Source organism: Cynoglossus semilaevis, chromosome 5 (assembly GCF_000523025.1).
Source record: "Cynoglossus semilaevis isolate Cse_v1.0 chromosome 5, Cse_v1.0, whole genome shotgun sequence".
In the NCBI taxonomy this organism is placed as follows: domain Eukaryota; kingdom Metazoa; phylum Chordata; class Actinopteri; order Pleuronectiformes; family Cynoglossidae; genus Cynoglossus; species Cynoglossus semilaevis.
The window spans coordinates 9809434-9825009 of NC_024311.1; the positions used below are offsets into that span (position 1 = coordinate 9809434).

At 39.3% G+C, this 15576-nt stretch overlaps 2 protein-coding genes across 2 annotated transcripts; both read right to left on the minus strand.

The window, feature by feature from the left end:
• Positions 1–476: 476 nt before the first annotated feature.
• dhdh.2 (dihydrodiol dehydrogenase, tandem duplicate 2) lies at positions 477–4155 on the minus strand. The gene is made up of 7 exons (XM_008310381.3): positions 4031–4155; positions 3614–3725; positions 3364–3527; positions 1960–2212; positions 1261–1385; positions 937–1087; positions 477–803 (listed from the first exon to the last, which is right to left on the minus strand). Exons 1-7 carry the CDS (start codon positions 4118–4120, stop codon positions 694–696), a joined length of 1005 nt encoding a protein of 334 aa, XP_008308603.1. The 5' UTR covers positions 4121–4155; the 3' UTR covers positions 477–693.
• Positions 4156–5198: 1043 nt separating this feature from the next.
• On the minus strand, positions 5199–8341 carry LOC103378997 (trans-1,2-dihydrobenzene-1,2-diol dehydrogenase-like). Its single transcript, XM_008310384.2, has 7 exons — positions 8089–8341; positions 7862–7973; positions 7631–7794; positions 7071–7323; positions 6432–6556; positions 6011–6161; positions 5199–5802 (listed from the first exon to the last, which is right to left on the minus strand). Exons 1-7 carry the CDS (start codon positions 8176–8178, stop codon positions 5693–5695), a joined length of 1005 nt encoding a protein of 334 aa, XP_008308606.1. The 5' UTR covers positions 8179–8341; the 3' UTR covers positions 5199–5692.
• Between the last annotated feature and the right edge of the window lie 7235 nt (positions 8342–15576).

The following is a 15576-nucleotide window of genomic DNA, read 5'->3' on the forward strand; positions in this document are numbered from 1 at the left end:
GTTTTTGTTTCTGTTGTAAATCTGAGTTAACATGAGGCTACACTCACCATTAACATTTCCAGACCTGGCCTATTAGAACTCTGATAAACTGACAAAAATGTTTCCTTTGTGGCCACGTCATGTCAGTCGTGTGTGTCACAGGTCCTCGTACAAGAGAATACAGTGAGCAGTGACAGTGAACTTCCTCCACGCAGGAAGTTATTGGTATAGTAATTTACTGTGATCCAAAGTTGGCATAGCAAAAAAAAATTTTTTTCTGAATTTTAACCACAAACATGGACATAGCTAAGTATTTTAAGGCAAATTGGTGCATTTTTAGTCATTTTTGAGAAACTTTTATTTTCGGAGATTTGTTCAGGAACTTATTTGACTAAGATTCCACTGTGATCAAAAGATGGGGTACCAAAAAAGTATATTTTTTCTGCTTTTTAACCACAAATAGGGCATCGCTAAGTATTTTGAAACAAATTAGCGCATTTTTATTCATTTTTGAGAGTTTTATTTTTGAAGATCTCTAACACAAGGACTTTACCAAATGCAACAAATACTCCAGAGCCAAGTATAGTTCGGAAAATACAGTACGTTGTTTTCATGTATTGAGGTCAAGTTTTACCAGTAAACAAATGTACCTGTTGCATTGCACATATTTTATCATAGTTGTTAGGTAATCACACCCTAAATGTGTGTATTTTGTTACTTGGCATCCTGCTCATACACGACTCCAACCTGCCTCCGGATCCCATCCTCCACCTCTGCCAACAGAAGGGAGTCAGCATGAGACATAACTGCACTCTCCTTCAGCCCTACACAGATTACAAAGTAAACATGTAGAACTTTTATTGTTTGGGGTGCCACCGGTTGTTGAGAAATTGTATTACAAGTAATGTATAAATATAAGTATAAGTACCTTTAATATAATAGAAAATATAATAGTACCTTTAAGCAGACACTGTCGAACCTCATCTGCCTCATATCGCATCCCTGTGCTGCAGATGAAGTTAAGAGGCAAATATGGTTCTGGCAACGGGTACTGAGTCTCCACACCATTCACCACTAATGAGGTCGGGCACCACATGTGGGCAGGGACCTATGAAAAGACCAGTGGACACTATATTAACTGATTGATTTGTCACATTTTTTCACAACATAATACTAATATATAACTGCCTCATACTTGAGCTCATCTTTTTATATTATAAATATTTTGCATTTTATAATATTTCCCAAACTGCAATATGTGGCCCTGTGGTCATGACCTACCCTGATCGTGCCTTTAGTGCCTGTAATGGAGGCCTCATTTTGTAGCTGGATCTTGGATGAGCAAGTGAACACAGCCATTCTGTTGTAGGAGAACTTCAGCGTGACCACCACGGTCTCATCCACTCCTGGAACAACAGCAAATCACACAAACACATTTGCATAAAAGTATTTAACAGTGCAAAGAAATCTCTAGAGCGGGGATGTCAAACATACAGCCTGCGGGCCAAAAGTGGTCCACTTGATGAATTTTGAGAATAAAAAAATACACAAACACTTCATGTTGAGGATATTTTTTGTAAAATTATTATGAATGCATTAAATATAAACAATAATAAAAAATTTGAATATACCTGGAAAAACATGGACTTATTGTTATTTATAATTTATTATGTTACAATTTTACTAGTCCGGCCCACTTGATATCTAATAAGGTTGTATGCGGCCTGTGAACCAAAATGAGTTCAGCATGTCGGAAACACCACAGCCTGAATGACTGATGACACTTGGGGACTTTATTGTGCCTGAAGGCACAGAAAAGAAATGAGTTCAAAAATAACTTTTATGGCATGAACACTCCCTGTAGAAACTCTCATTGACTAAAAGTTTAGACCGGACTGGAACATTATAAACCATGTAACTCCAATGGTAAAATCAAAAGTTGTGCGACGACTGCAGTGGTTTTCCTACTCTGTTCCTCACCTGTCTCCTGGCAGACTCCCATGGCCTGAATGCACTCCGGCTTTTCTCCATTGTACACCATGCATATGAACTGCAGACAGTAGATGCCCAGGTCTAGTATGGTTCCACCCCCTAATTCCTTCTTCACTGACCTCTGTACGTCCATCAATGGGACACCGAATTCTGCCTTGACCATCTGCACCTCACCCACTTCCCCGTGGGCCAGAAGTCTTCTGATCTCCACAGAGGCTGGGAAAAAGCGGGTCCAGATCGCCTAAAGTGAAAAACAGCCAGTTATTAATAACTCGCTGAGGTGGTAATTAAAGCTGTAATCAACCAAAGCTGTTATCAACCAAAGAAAGTCTTAGTCGTGGTATTTGCCATGTATTAAATTGGTTTTAACCAAATTATTTTGCACTGAAATCAATTGTAAACTTGAGACTGTCGGCTCTGACTGCATTTGCATCATGTGCATCTGCGCAATATCAAGGACAGTGTGTGGAATGATAACTAGTAATAGTTACTAGTTACTTCTCCTAAAAAGTAACTGAATTACAAGACTATAAAAGTAACCTTTTCTCAAAGACTTCTTCTAAATCTTATTAGTATAATATGTTGCTTTTTGATCAATGGTTGACATACCAAAAGTATATATTTTTTTAATTCAACCATTAAAAGAGACATAACTATGTATTTTAGGGCAAATTATTCTGTTTTCAATTATTTTCATATTTTTTTAAGAATTTTTCAGAAAATTATTTGTAAAGTATGTTGCTTCTAAACAATGGTTGACGTACCAAAAGAATTAGGTTTTTTTCCGAATTTTAACCATAAAGCAAATGAGTGCATTTTTATTCATTTTTTATGAAACCTTTATTTTTGTCTTTTTTATAGGATCTTATTTGTATAGAAAATTACTATGAACACAGCTTCGTGTTTTAAAGGTAATTTGTAGTGCTGTAGCCGTCCACAGAAAGAAGTCTTGTTCAACTGAAGCTGTGACATTTGAAATAACAAAATTAACTAAATACAGACCAGATAAACAGCAGATACAGCAAATGTCAGAGGTTTGGCACAATAAAGCCTGAAACACACACACACATATATATATATATATATATATATATATATATATATGAGTGAAGAGGAGGATAAGCTTTTGAAATGTTATGGTACTTAACACGCAGACCCATAATGACAGAATAGACAAAACAATGTCAACACATTTTCTTGTTTTTATAGTATCCACCAATCATATGCACTTAGACTGTGTTTAATATGGTGAACACCACGAATTACAAAACCTACTGTACATCGTGACTGTTTTTACGATAGTTACCACATGAAGACCCTGCATTAGTGTCTGATTCGTCTACACATTTAGTTGTTTTTTGTACTGGTGTGAGTGCTCTACATTAACCTCACCTCCATGAGGAAGACGTCATTCCTCCTGGCTGAGCTCAGGATCTCCTTCACCTCTTTACTGTTCATGGCCAGCGGCTTCTCACAGAGCACATTCTTCTTCGCATTTGTAAAGAGCAAACAAGTGGATAGGTGGTACGGGTGTATAACTCCAATATAAACCACATCTGTACACACGTATAAAAGTACATGGTGTAGAAGTCTGCCGGCCTCCGGGTTTTGTCCGATGTTTATTTATATTTCATGCACTGACCTACGTCTGGATCTGCGGCCAGCTCCTCGTAGCTTCCATGCACTCTGGAGATGCTGTGCGTTTTCGCAAACTCTTGTGCATTTTCTAAGTTGCGAGCTGCCACAGCCACAACCTGAGAAAAGAAAGGTTTTCTATCACCTTCTACACGGTAGCCCAAAGTTTTCCAAGGAAAAGTTATGCAGATATATTCCTAAAGTTCAACATAACAATTGATACTAATGTTATACTTAACACCATATTTAAATGTATGTAAACAGTACTTTGAGAAGTATTTACTGCTACGCGGATCGTTCGTGTATCGCTAGCTGGCCAAGCTTTCATACTTAACTTTATTTTAATCGCAGAAACACTGACTGTTCAAAACTCTTCAAAAAGTCTACAGTATTTTCGTCACTAACACTGACAGCCCTGCGGTACCTGGTGTTCGTCTGCTGACAGAGTGTTTAGAGCCACAGTGAAATCATTACTAATCTTCCCAGCGCCGCAGATTCCCCACCGGGTAGCCATGTTGAATCGTGAACCACTTGGATAAAGGAAGTGACGTAACCACGTCGTGATTTATAACGGTAATGGCTACTTTTAGCCACAAGGTGGAGCCCACGTATGGGGTCATAGTATGGTATATGATTATTATGATTATTATGATTATTATGATTATTATTATTATTATTATTTATAAGCATTATAAGTAGACGTTTCACCGTTTTATCCAAAATTCTTCTCCTGTTTTGAAACGTCTTCTTTCTAAGAAGACAGTCCAGTTGCCTTTTACTTTACTGCCTCGAATAAAATGACGAGGATCACTGAGTACTTATATAGATGTTGTTGTTGTTGTTTGCAGGTGAAGTAGTATTTTTACCCCAGCTTTTACTATTTTAAGTATTTCTTTTGTATTTTTATACACATTATTTGATACCTAATGAGTCCCTCTATTTATGCTGGTACAATGTATACATTAAAGAATATTGCAATGAAAAGAATGGCCATGAAGCATTGACACTTTTTAATAGGTCTTCAATTTATATTAGTTCTGTGAAGTGTGTGTCCTCATTACTTCACTTTTATTCATTGTTATATTCAGTTTATTAGATTTATTGTCATCGTGGACTAGTGCACGTTTTTGTGTGTGTGTCCTTGAGATCATTGACTTGTTCACAACCCAATTGACTTCGTACCATGAATGTAATTAGTTATTCTGTCACAAAGTACTAGATGTGGCCAACAGGAAATGAATACGTATTTAAATTTCCTCTTAAATTAATGTGATTGTACTGAAAACATTTGGCCTCCAGAGCTGATGTGTGTATTAGCCACACGTAGTCTTCTTTTAAGAGTTCAGCGGGTCCAAATAATTATGAGCAAACACCAAATAAATGAGCTGTGCTCTGTGCTGACACGTATCGGCATGTCTTTGTCTCAGCCTTGAAAATAGCAGACAGTTCAACCTATTTTTTGTTCAGAGAACATGGATCTATTTGTCCTATCCATCAAGGGTCAGGCAAGACAGCACGCTCTGATTCAGATGTGCCACTCCACGTCTCTTCTTCTTCTCTGCAGCGGATGATACTTGAAATGAAAACATGGCTTCCACAATCAGGCCTTTATTGGATTCATCAATCACATGCCTCACAGTGACAGCTGGGTTAGTCTTTAAAGAGCTGATGACTTGATTACAGGATGTCGACACACACTTCTGTGGCTCTGTTTATTTACACCGTGACTTTCTTGGTTTTCCACTGGATTTTGAGAATAAAACTGTATAACCACGGATTAAGACTCATACAGAACTATAGTTGTGGGTTAGAATTACTCTGATTGGAGGTAAAGGGATACATATATAGTACATAGAGAAAAAAAACCCTCAATACCAGAGGTTAAAGCTTTCCAAATGTTAATGTGGAATAATTTATTGATTGTATAATTTAATAACCCTTGAAACAGGAATCATTTATGGAGCTCGGGCTTTGTCGTCTGAGTCATCTGTGTAAGTCAAAAATCCAAAGTCTGCACTGATCAACTGTGACCTGATCCACCTGAACAGGTCTGGGTCAGATGAAACAGCTTGGCTCTGGAGTCACGTCAGTGCCTGTCTTGGTTGAAGACAACTCCCACCTGTCTCCTGATTTCGTCCATGATCTCTGTCAGGAGGACAGAATGGGCCAGAGGCATCTGTGGACTCTGTTTCAGTCCTGTGGATAAGGAGGAGGAGTTGAACACAAGCATAAGGCACTTGGTCACACCTGAGTTATAATCTTTAACTATAAATATGTGTATGTAAAAAATTAACACAGGAAGTGTAATTTTTTTTCATGTTGAATAATGTTTGCTTCTGATATATTTGTGTACATCAATGTCAATAATTTAACCCAAGATTATTTATTTTTTGTTTTTCGTTACCCTTGAGCAGGCACTGCCTGACTTCTTCTGCCTCATATCGAAGCCCAGTGCTGTTTGTAAAATTCAGAGATAAGCTTGGTTCAGGCAGAGGATACTCAGTCTCCTTGTTGTTAACCACCAGTGTGGTCGGACAGTGCATAGGACCAAAAACCTGTTGGGGCATATGAAAAAAAAGTTTTGTGTTGAGGTAAATTGATATTTGCACTAGTTTTGCCCTTTATGGAATTCAAGGGGTATAAAATTTAAATATCAGCACTGATAATCTCTGGAGGGCTGGTTAGCTCGCACACTTGACTTTACTTACTTACTTAACCTCAATGAGGGGCTTTCTGTAGGTAAAGAGGTTCACAAGGGGTAACACAGAATTACCCATTAGTCTTAGCACCTCAACGTTTACTCAATTAAGCCTAGTGTATCGTACTTGAATGGAGCCCTCTGTGCCAGCGATGATGGCATCATTTGGAAGTCGAGTGGCAATCGAAAAGGAACAGAACGCTATTCTATTCCCAGAGAACTTCATCACCACCACGACTGATTCGTCCACCTCTAATATGTATGGAAATATGGGAAGAAGGAATAACCAAATTAATGACATTATTCTGAATAACAATGATAATCCTGATGACAATAATAATTAACAATAATCTATAACATATATTTCACAAAAACAACAACAACACAATAACAACAACACTTATTGTTGTTATTGTTGTTGTTATCATTATTGTTTATTATTATTATAAAAATGGTGAAATCCAAGTTTAATTCCGCACATTCCACTCACTCACAGTGTTAGTGTATTTTTTATTTTTATATATAAATATATATTATTTATATATATATTTTATATATATAAAATATATATTTTATGTATGGTAAGCTTTTGCTTGTAACAGCCTGCCTTAAATATAATATATATAATTTAATTTTGTTCCCACAACACAGTTCTGTTCTGCTCTAATGTTTGTCTGACTGACAGTTACTAATCTGTGCTGTGTGTTAAACAATGGCACACATTTACAGCATACATTTGCTGCCTGTGCTGCAGTGGTCACCAAACCTGAGTCAAGCAGCACCCCTGTGGCTTGGATGGACTTTGGCCTCTCTCCGTTAAACACCATCAGGATGAACTGTAGGCAGTACACTCCGATATCTAGCAGCGCTCCTCCGCCCAACTCTTTCTTCACAGAGCGGGGAATGTGGAGCTGTGGGGAGCCAAAGTAGGCCTTTACCAGCTTCACCTCCCCTACTGCTGCCTCCGTCAGCAGCCGGCGCACCTCAGAGTACACAGGGAAACAGCGGGACCAGATGGCCTAGGAGGGATAGAAGGGACAACACCCTGTAGCACCACTGCAAAAACATAACATTGGTGCTGTAGTTTCCTGTGATCTCCAGTATATTACTAAACTGCTTTTTACTTCCTATGAGTAAATGCTATGCTAATATGTGTATAACCCAGGTTTAAACTACTGTTTGAAGGTTGACTGTAACAAGGTTGTTGGTAAATTAATGAAATAAAACTGAAGCTTCAACCTGACATCCTGCCTTAAAGATACTCATTCAATAAATGTGATGCAAAAAAATCCAACATGTAACACAGACCCATCTTTAAACCCTCACCTCCATCAAAAAGACGTTGTTTTTCTTGGCAGCAGCAACCAGCTCTTTCACCTGTCTAGCGTTCATGGCAAAAGGTTTTTCACACAAGACGTTTTTCCCAGCATTGAGGAACAGCAGACCAACCCTCCAGTGCTCTGTGTGTAGAACTCCCACGTACACAACATCTGGGAGGGGGAACAACACACTAATTTTGTGCCTCTGTCCAAAGGTTGTTACTTGCTCTTCACTTACCAATGTCAGGGTCTTTGGCCAGCTCCTCGTAGCTGCCATAGGCCTTAGGAATACCATGCTTCTTGGCGAACTCCTTGGCACGCTCCAGGCTTCTGGCTGCAATGACGGCTATCTGCACATAAGAAGGAAAGAAAAAAACACTCAACATTTATTTCACTGCTGCTCTGTCAGCAGCAAATGAGGCATCTCAAAGAGGGGATGACGACGTGGTTGAGCGGTTGTAGCACCTGGTGATCACCTGGAGGCAAAGTCTTCATTGCAACACTGAAGTCATGGCTGATCTTCCCAGCGCCACAGAGTCCCCAACGGGTGGCCATGCTGATAGTAGGCAGTAAATGACCTGTGTGGTGCTTGAGTAAAAATCTGACCTGCCTGAGGGTTCTGACCTTGGATACCGTTGCGAACCGACAGCAATTCAACAACAGTACCGTAGCATTTATATTCAAGGTAGGAAGGTCGAGTCACCACCTACCATCCCAAGGGTAAAGGGTGCAACACGCATGGACGCAGATGTCCTAGCTGATTCAGGACTTTCAATCTGGGCTGGAGTGGTTTGCACCAGTTTTCTCTAACAATCTGTAACACATCACTGGGGGCTCTCCTCTTGTTGATGCACAAGACAGGAAAATAAATTGTAGAGTTTTACCTGTGTGGGTGGGGGTAAGGGGCGCCCTCGTGCACACAGAGCAGCACTCTACAGGCAGAACGAGGTCAAGTACCAGAGTCAGGAGCAGCTCCATTACCTTGTAACAGAGGCACTGATTAGCCTACAGTGATTTGGCAGTTGTGGAGAGACCAATGATTAAACCTGAGTCTCGTTCAGGCTGCTGGTTTAAACAGATATGCAGAGTTCACAGAATGCCCACAAAACCCAGAGCAAAACAATTTTAATGGCCAGTAAGCTGAGCCAGAATGACTCTGAGAAAGTGTGGGCTCGGTGGCCTCAGACTTCATTATAATACGTTTAACGAAACACGGAGTTGTGTAAATGTCCCTTCCAGTATCTACCAGTAGAGGACAGTGTGTTGTCAGTGAAGTTCACTGTTCTTTACCAGCAGAGAGACTTCAGCCCAGCTCACTGAAATTAATTCAACTGTATGAAGGTCAGAGAAAAAAGAAAAAGAAAAAAAAAAATTCAGGTTAACACAAAGAAAGGAAGTTTGAGGAAAGTTCATCAACAGGTCAGTAAAACAGAAATTGGATCAGGTCATATATTATGTTTGATATTATATTTATATTTTAAATTATTATTTTTACCTCATTAAACATTATTATTTCAAACATGTGTTTTCAAAAATGATCCTGCTCTCCATCCATCTCCTTTTCCTTTTTTTTTTTTGTTGCACAGCAAACATCTGAGAAAACTATTTCACCAACAATAAAACATTAAAACATTTATTTTATACATGACCCCCCTCAGTGGCTGCTTCCTTTCTGTGTTCCACTTCCAAACCATTTCTGGGAGCCGTGTGTTGTCATAACAACAAGGTACCAGCTGGGCAATTTGTATGCAAATGGTACTGGCCTGATATCCCTGCCTTTACCTAAAGACTGGGCTGACACGGGAATGTCCAACTATATTTTTTTTATAGAGTGAACTAACACAGAAGCTGAGGTGGAAGCTACACAGTGATAGACATACAGGTGTTCAGAAAACGAGTATAGGTGTGAGGAATGAGCTACAACCCTAACGGGGAAATGTCACTAGATTCTAAATTGGTGTGAAGCAAACGGTGTTCTTCTGTGCTCTCTTACTTCACTGTTAGCCTACAGGCACACGGTGCTGAAACACAGCAGGTTATATTAGGTGGTTCTGCTGACAGGAATTAGACAGGATCATCTGGAAGCCAGCGACATGATTTCTCTCGCTTTTCATTGTGTTAATGCCAGCGGTGTCTACTTAGATTGATCAAACTTTTTCTTTCAAAGTCCTTTATTCTTTATATAAGCCCAAGGTCATGGGAAGAACAAGACTATAATCTAAGTGGTCCATCAGTTCTAATTAGGATTTACTTTATGTGAGTTTTGGGCGGTAGGTTTTTGAGAATGCTGATTCTTGCAGGAGGAAACTACTGCCTTATTAGTTCAGCAGTCACAATGACTTCCTTCTACTGCCATTACATTCCCTTATTTGATTAAAAAGTCATGCTCCATCTTTTGTCTGTGCATCACCGTGTGGAAAACGGTCGTTAATTGGATCACGTGACCTATCGCAGTTGCTTCTTCCACCGCCGTGGATGGTTGCTCCACCAGTGGAGGTGGTTGATCACAGTAGATAGTTTGTTTCATGCATCATCATCATAACGTCAGCTTGCTATCAGAATGACTGCACGCTGTCCTGAGTAATTGACGGCACCGATTCACCCTGTGCTAATGCACAGCCTCCAAAGTGAAAGTAAGAAAATCTGGTAACGCTGCCATAACTGTTTTTATTGTTTCACTTCACATAAATACTGAAAACCTACATTATAGCTCTTCGACCCCAATTACAATGTGACAAATCAGAGTCCAGCAGCGACTGAAAGTTAATGAGACATAAAAAAGGACCACAGAGAGGCTTTTACATCTAACTGTGATTAATGTGGATATGCAATGTGGTTTTCACCCTCCATCACTAGTCAGTTTCGGCTTAAACCACTGTGCTGCTGTGTATTAATTCATCTGTTTTATTGTTTGTGTGTGCACTGAAGAGGTATACTGAATGCTGCTGGTGTTTCTAGGACCAGTATACCTTTATCTTTGTCTCAAGGTCAGAGAAAGAGAAAGAAGGATAGGCATGACTAACAGCAGCAGGTGCCAGCCTTACTGAGGGCGACATGGCTCTCTTGATGAATTCAGCAAGGGAAAGGAAAGTGTACAGCCAGAAGTAATAAGTCACTTTGTCAGTGCTACAAAATGTTCTGATGTGTGGCCTGGCTTATTTTTTACCCATTAGAAAAAAGTGTGAGAAGGAAAAATGAAGAGTGGTGGTCCACTAATGGGAGCTTTCCAACTTATTCCAGCTTTGTGCGAATTCTTGCTTTTTCCTGTAGATCACAGACTGGGAGAAACTGCAAGATTACAGTGGTAATTTAGAAGCCAGTTATTTGGCCTCTAATGCTGATGGGAAAAAGAGTAGACAGAGGCAGGAGCTTCTACACTAATGAGGATCGAGAACTCGGTAGTAGCAGCAAGTGAAACAAAGATTTTACAAGAAATATATATCGCTGTCCATGGTGCTGAAACAACCCAACCCTGACTTGAACTATCATATCAAGTCATTTCTCTCCTTTTTATTTCCATCTTTGGTTTTGTAATTGTTTATTTAACGAGAACGAAATCTACACTGTCCACCTCATTATGTCTTCACGTGTTTAACTGAACTGAGCCTGAAACATTAAACAAAAAAATGTCTGGAATATTTATGATATTTATTCTACCTATGTGTCCCTAATCATCGACAGCCTGCTAAAAGTCCAACATTTGTACCACTACTGGCAACATGTAGAGTTATCTGCTGCCAACTGTGCATGTAGCTACCCAAACACCCCAGAGGCACATGAGCTCATCTGCAGAAACTGTTGAAAGACACAAGATTTAGATATAAAAAAGTACTCCGTACAGTAATATTCTATATAGTTATTATTGTAATTATGTGCTTATATGTACATTATAATTTACCTATGACCATAGTAGATCTCAGGTGCTTTCGGCACTTCTATCCTTGACATTTGAAGGTAAAGTTAGCAGTAAAATGACATGGGAGAAGTGAAGAACTCAGCCTTTCTCTGCTCTTTTCTCTTTGTTGATTTAGGAATAAACCTTCTGCTAGCACAGCCCTTTGTTCTCTCTTGTGAAATATTTTTCCTTTCTAGCATGAATTACTAATTTTTGATGTGAACATCAAATACATAGGATAAGCCTCTCTTCATATAGTGTGTTTATTTCAGTTTGACTGTATCCAAGTGACAGGTCTATCAGCGCCACCTTTATCTGGATCCTCTACTGCAACCATTTCATTCTACACACAAACACGTACAGAGACATGTTCTTATTGTATCTCTCCGTCCTGTATTTATGTCTCACACAACTACTAAAACCAAGAAACCCACTGGGGCTCAGCGCCACCATGAGGCTACCTTGTATCAGTTAGCTGAGATTGTGTGAGGCGATAGGGTGTTTATGACACATCACTGCTGTGGTGGGACTTGACAAGAGCACCGACATGGGACATGATACCAGCCAGTTGATAATGGTCGTCTGAGTTTGTGCAGCGTCCATCACCAGTCCACCGACTCCATGATGTCCTGTTAGTTTGGAACTGATTCAGCCACTGGGTCACCATATCATGCAAAGTGAGTGTGGCTAAGGTGCAAGTCCCTGTGATCTCAGACTACAAAGGGTTCCCTCACTATAGAGCCATGTTTTTAAGAGATAATGAAACAGAGTCTATCTGCTGAGGGGGAAGCATGGTGGGGAGAAGGGAAGAGGGAGTGGGGGGCTGGGCGTTTCAGGACATCAGGGTAAAAAGCAACACAGAGCTGTAAAATGAATTACATGGTTTAAGTGGTATATAGAATAGATGCTACTTATCTCCTTTAACACAGTTTTTCAATAATAAAGAGAATCAATTATTATTAATAAATATATTAATATCAATTATATAATAATAATAATAACAACAACATTATTATTAGATGTATTGATAATAATAATAATAATAATAATAATAATAATAATACAATTGTTCATCTGTGCAGGGCAATCATTTTACTACTTTCTAAACGATAAAATGCTGCTCCACAGTATATTTTAAATCCTCTCCTTAACCACACAGCGGAGAAACTGTTCACTGAGACCAATGTAACCACTTTTCCCACCTTTTCATTTCCCACTCTATCAGCGGTCTGAATCCCCCCCTGTTGGCCAGCCACAGTGGCGCGTCTGCGGGTAGGCTGAAACCATTAAGCTGCCAACACACTCCACTGCCTCTCCACGTTTAATTGCCTGATAGGGCTTGTGATATTTTTATCAGCCTTCCTGTGGTGGAAGGCTGCCATGATGGGGGCTGTGTGTGTGTGTGTGTGTGAGTGTATATATGTACGTGTGTGTGTTTGCGTGTCATGCCTCGGTACACCTCTGACAAGAGTGCTGCCTGTTTGCTGCAGGACACTCCACGCACCTGCATGTCAAACTGTGTGACTGAGCCCCTGGGCTGTTACACAGCTCAGAACATCCACAGCTAATACAATTCTGGCCCAGGTCTCTCATCTGCACCAGGCATCAGGATGATGAATTATGTCATCAGTGGCATTTTGAAATGATTTAGATATAAACACCATCGCTGTTGAGTCGTTTTCTGCACGCACTGCTGACTTTTCCAACATGATGGTGAGAATCAAATTCTGTACCATCTAACTACAGCTTGCTCTGAGATATTATATAAACACACACACGTGCGCGCGCACACACACACCACACACACACAATACTCCTCTTAGCTGTTTAGTTTTATTAATCATATGTTATTGTCCTTTCGTGGTGTGATGTGACCAGCAGGGAGGCACATGACTGGAGGTAACAGCTTATCCTCGTCGGAGCCTGGGAGTCAGTTAACCACCTCCCAACATAAACCGGTGGAAAATTCCCAGTTTTTGATCCAGCTGAGTTTTTGGCAGAGGATTAAGAAGAGGATTTCACTTCTGTTGGATATCTTTAAATCAAGCTCTGTCTCATGTGGGAATTATTGAATTCACTCAGCAACTGCCTTCATGTGCTGTAAGACATTTCACCAAGGTCATTCAGCCCAATGACTGGATCCACCAAGTCAATCACACTATCTCTCAAAGCCAACACCAGGCTACAGCAAAATGCTGAAAAGTAGAAAAAAACAAACATCTGCACTAAATTCCACGTTCAGCCCTAATTTGTTGGATCATAAATACATCTGATGGCAGTGAAACTGCTGTAAAAATGATGTCTTTGATGGTGAAAAGATCAGATTGACTGCTGCACTGAAGCTGCAGCTGACAGCAGGTACATGTCTAACAGTGGTGTAGCTCTTGTAACTAGGTAGAAAATGTAGGAAATATTTTACAACAGCTTGGACTAACTGGTTGTTTTTGTCATGTACAGTACCTCTAACCAACGTGTCGAACATTGCATCATACATATATGAGGAAAAATATATAATTAATATAATTATGGTTATTTATTATTAATATTATTTATTATAAATAAAAATAATAATTATAATAATTATGACTCCACCACCAATTAAACCTGTGGACGTCAGATCCGTCTTTCTGTCTTCATATGAAAAGTACACCGAGCTCCCATCACCTCACAGGTGACTATTCTCCCACCTTCTCTCCCCCGCCTCTCTAGAGGGTCTCAGTTAGACTTCTCTACTTTACACCCTCACCCATCCCCCATCACATACAGAGCATCTTTTGCTTTCTGGAACACTTGCACGCAGTCAATCCCACGACCAAATAGTCACATGTTACACCTCAGGAGAGACACTGATGTAAATGTTCTTTCTTTAAAGAATAAAAGACTGATCTTAAACAAGGGTTATTATTGGTGATTAGTGACATAAAAATGAGCAAAAATTCATTGAATTAAGTGAATTATGTTAACACATATCTGCTAAAGTACCTTAGGCCAAAAACATCAAAGTGATCAAACCTCACAAAGCTTCACTCCCAATAATGAAAGCCAGTCCTTTATATTAAAAACAAATGACATATGCTTCCTTATGTTATGGAGTTGATATGGTTCACAGATGGTCTGGGAGAGGATGCTCTATGACTAAATCTCTTTGGTAGTCGACACTTTGATTTACAGTCATACAGTTGTTATCATGAGTCAGCTGTTGTTGCAGAAAACACTTAATACTCTCATTCTAAACAAATTCTCAATTATTATTCTGGTAGGAAAATATTGAGCCGTGGTTAACATTTTTATGGAAATCTGGTCATCCTTTGATCAATGATGAAGGTTACATGACTTTGACCTTGACCTCAGTGTCTGACATCTATCTAATGTGCCTCGGTTTGGACTCAAATGCAGGAACAGTTTCAAACAAGACTTTAGAAGTAGGACAAGGTCCAGAAGACCAGACTCCGGTGCAGAGAGGTCAGGTAAACTCAAGGTCATATAACAAGCAGTTATAAAAATTGTTTAAAATTATTCTGTATAAAATGTTAGAGAATGTAACATCTAAATTAGTTCCGTTGTTTGCTCCAACCCCCAAAGCTAAAGAAAGTGTTGAATCAAGGAAATTAAATTAGGCATTAGGTGTAAAAACTTGAAAAGTGAAATCACACTGTGGATTAACACTGTTGTGACTCATTTACAAGGAAAATAAGTTATTTTGAAAAAAATCTAACATTATTATGTTAGATTTTTTTTTCTAAAAAATACATTAATACATTAAACTGAGAGTTCAATTCAGACAGAACAGATTTCTAAGTAGGAGAGTGACAGACAGACAGAAGACAAAATGTTATAAAATGTCAACCATCAAAAGAAATTGAAAATAATTATTGGAAATAATGAGCCTGCAAGAATGGGCGGGTTAACTGGTTCCCACTGCCCCAATTCCTGATCACAATAGAAAAGCTTAATAAGGAAAAAAAAAGCCCACAGAAAGATTAAAAAAAAACATCACCTTCTTAAAGACTTCAGCAGATAAAACCACAGCATCAGTATCAAATGTCACAGCAGAAATT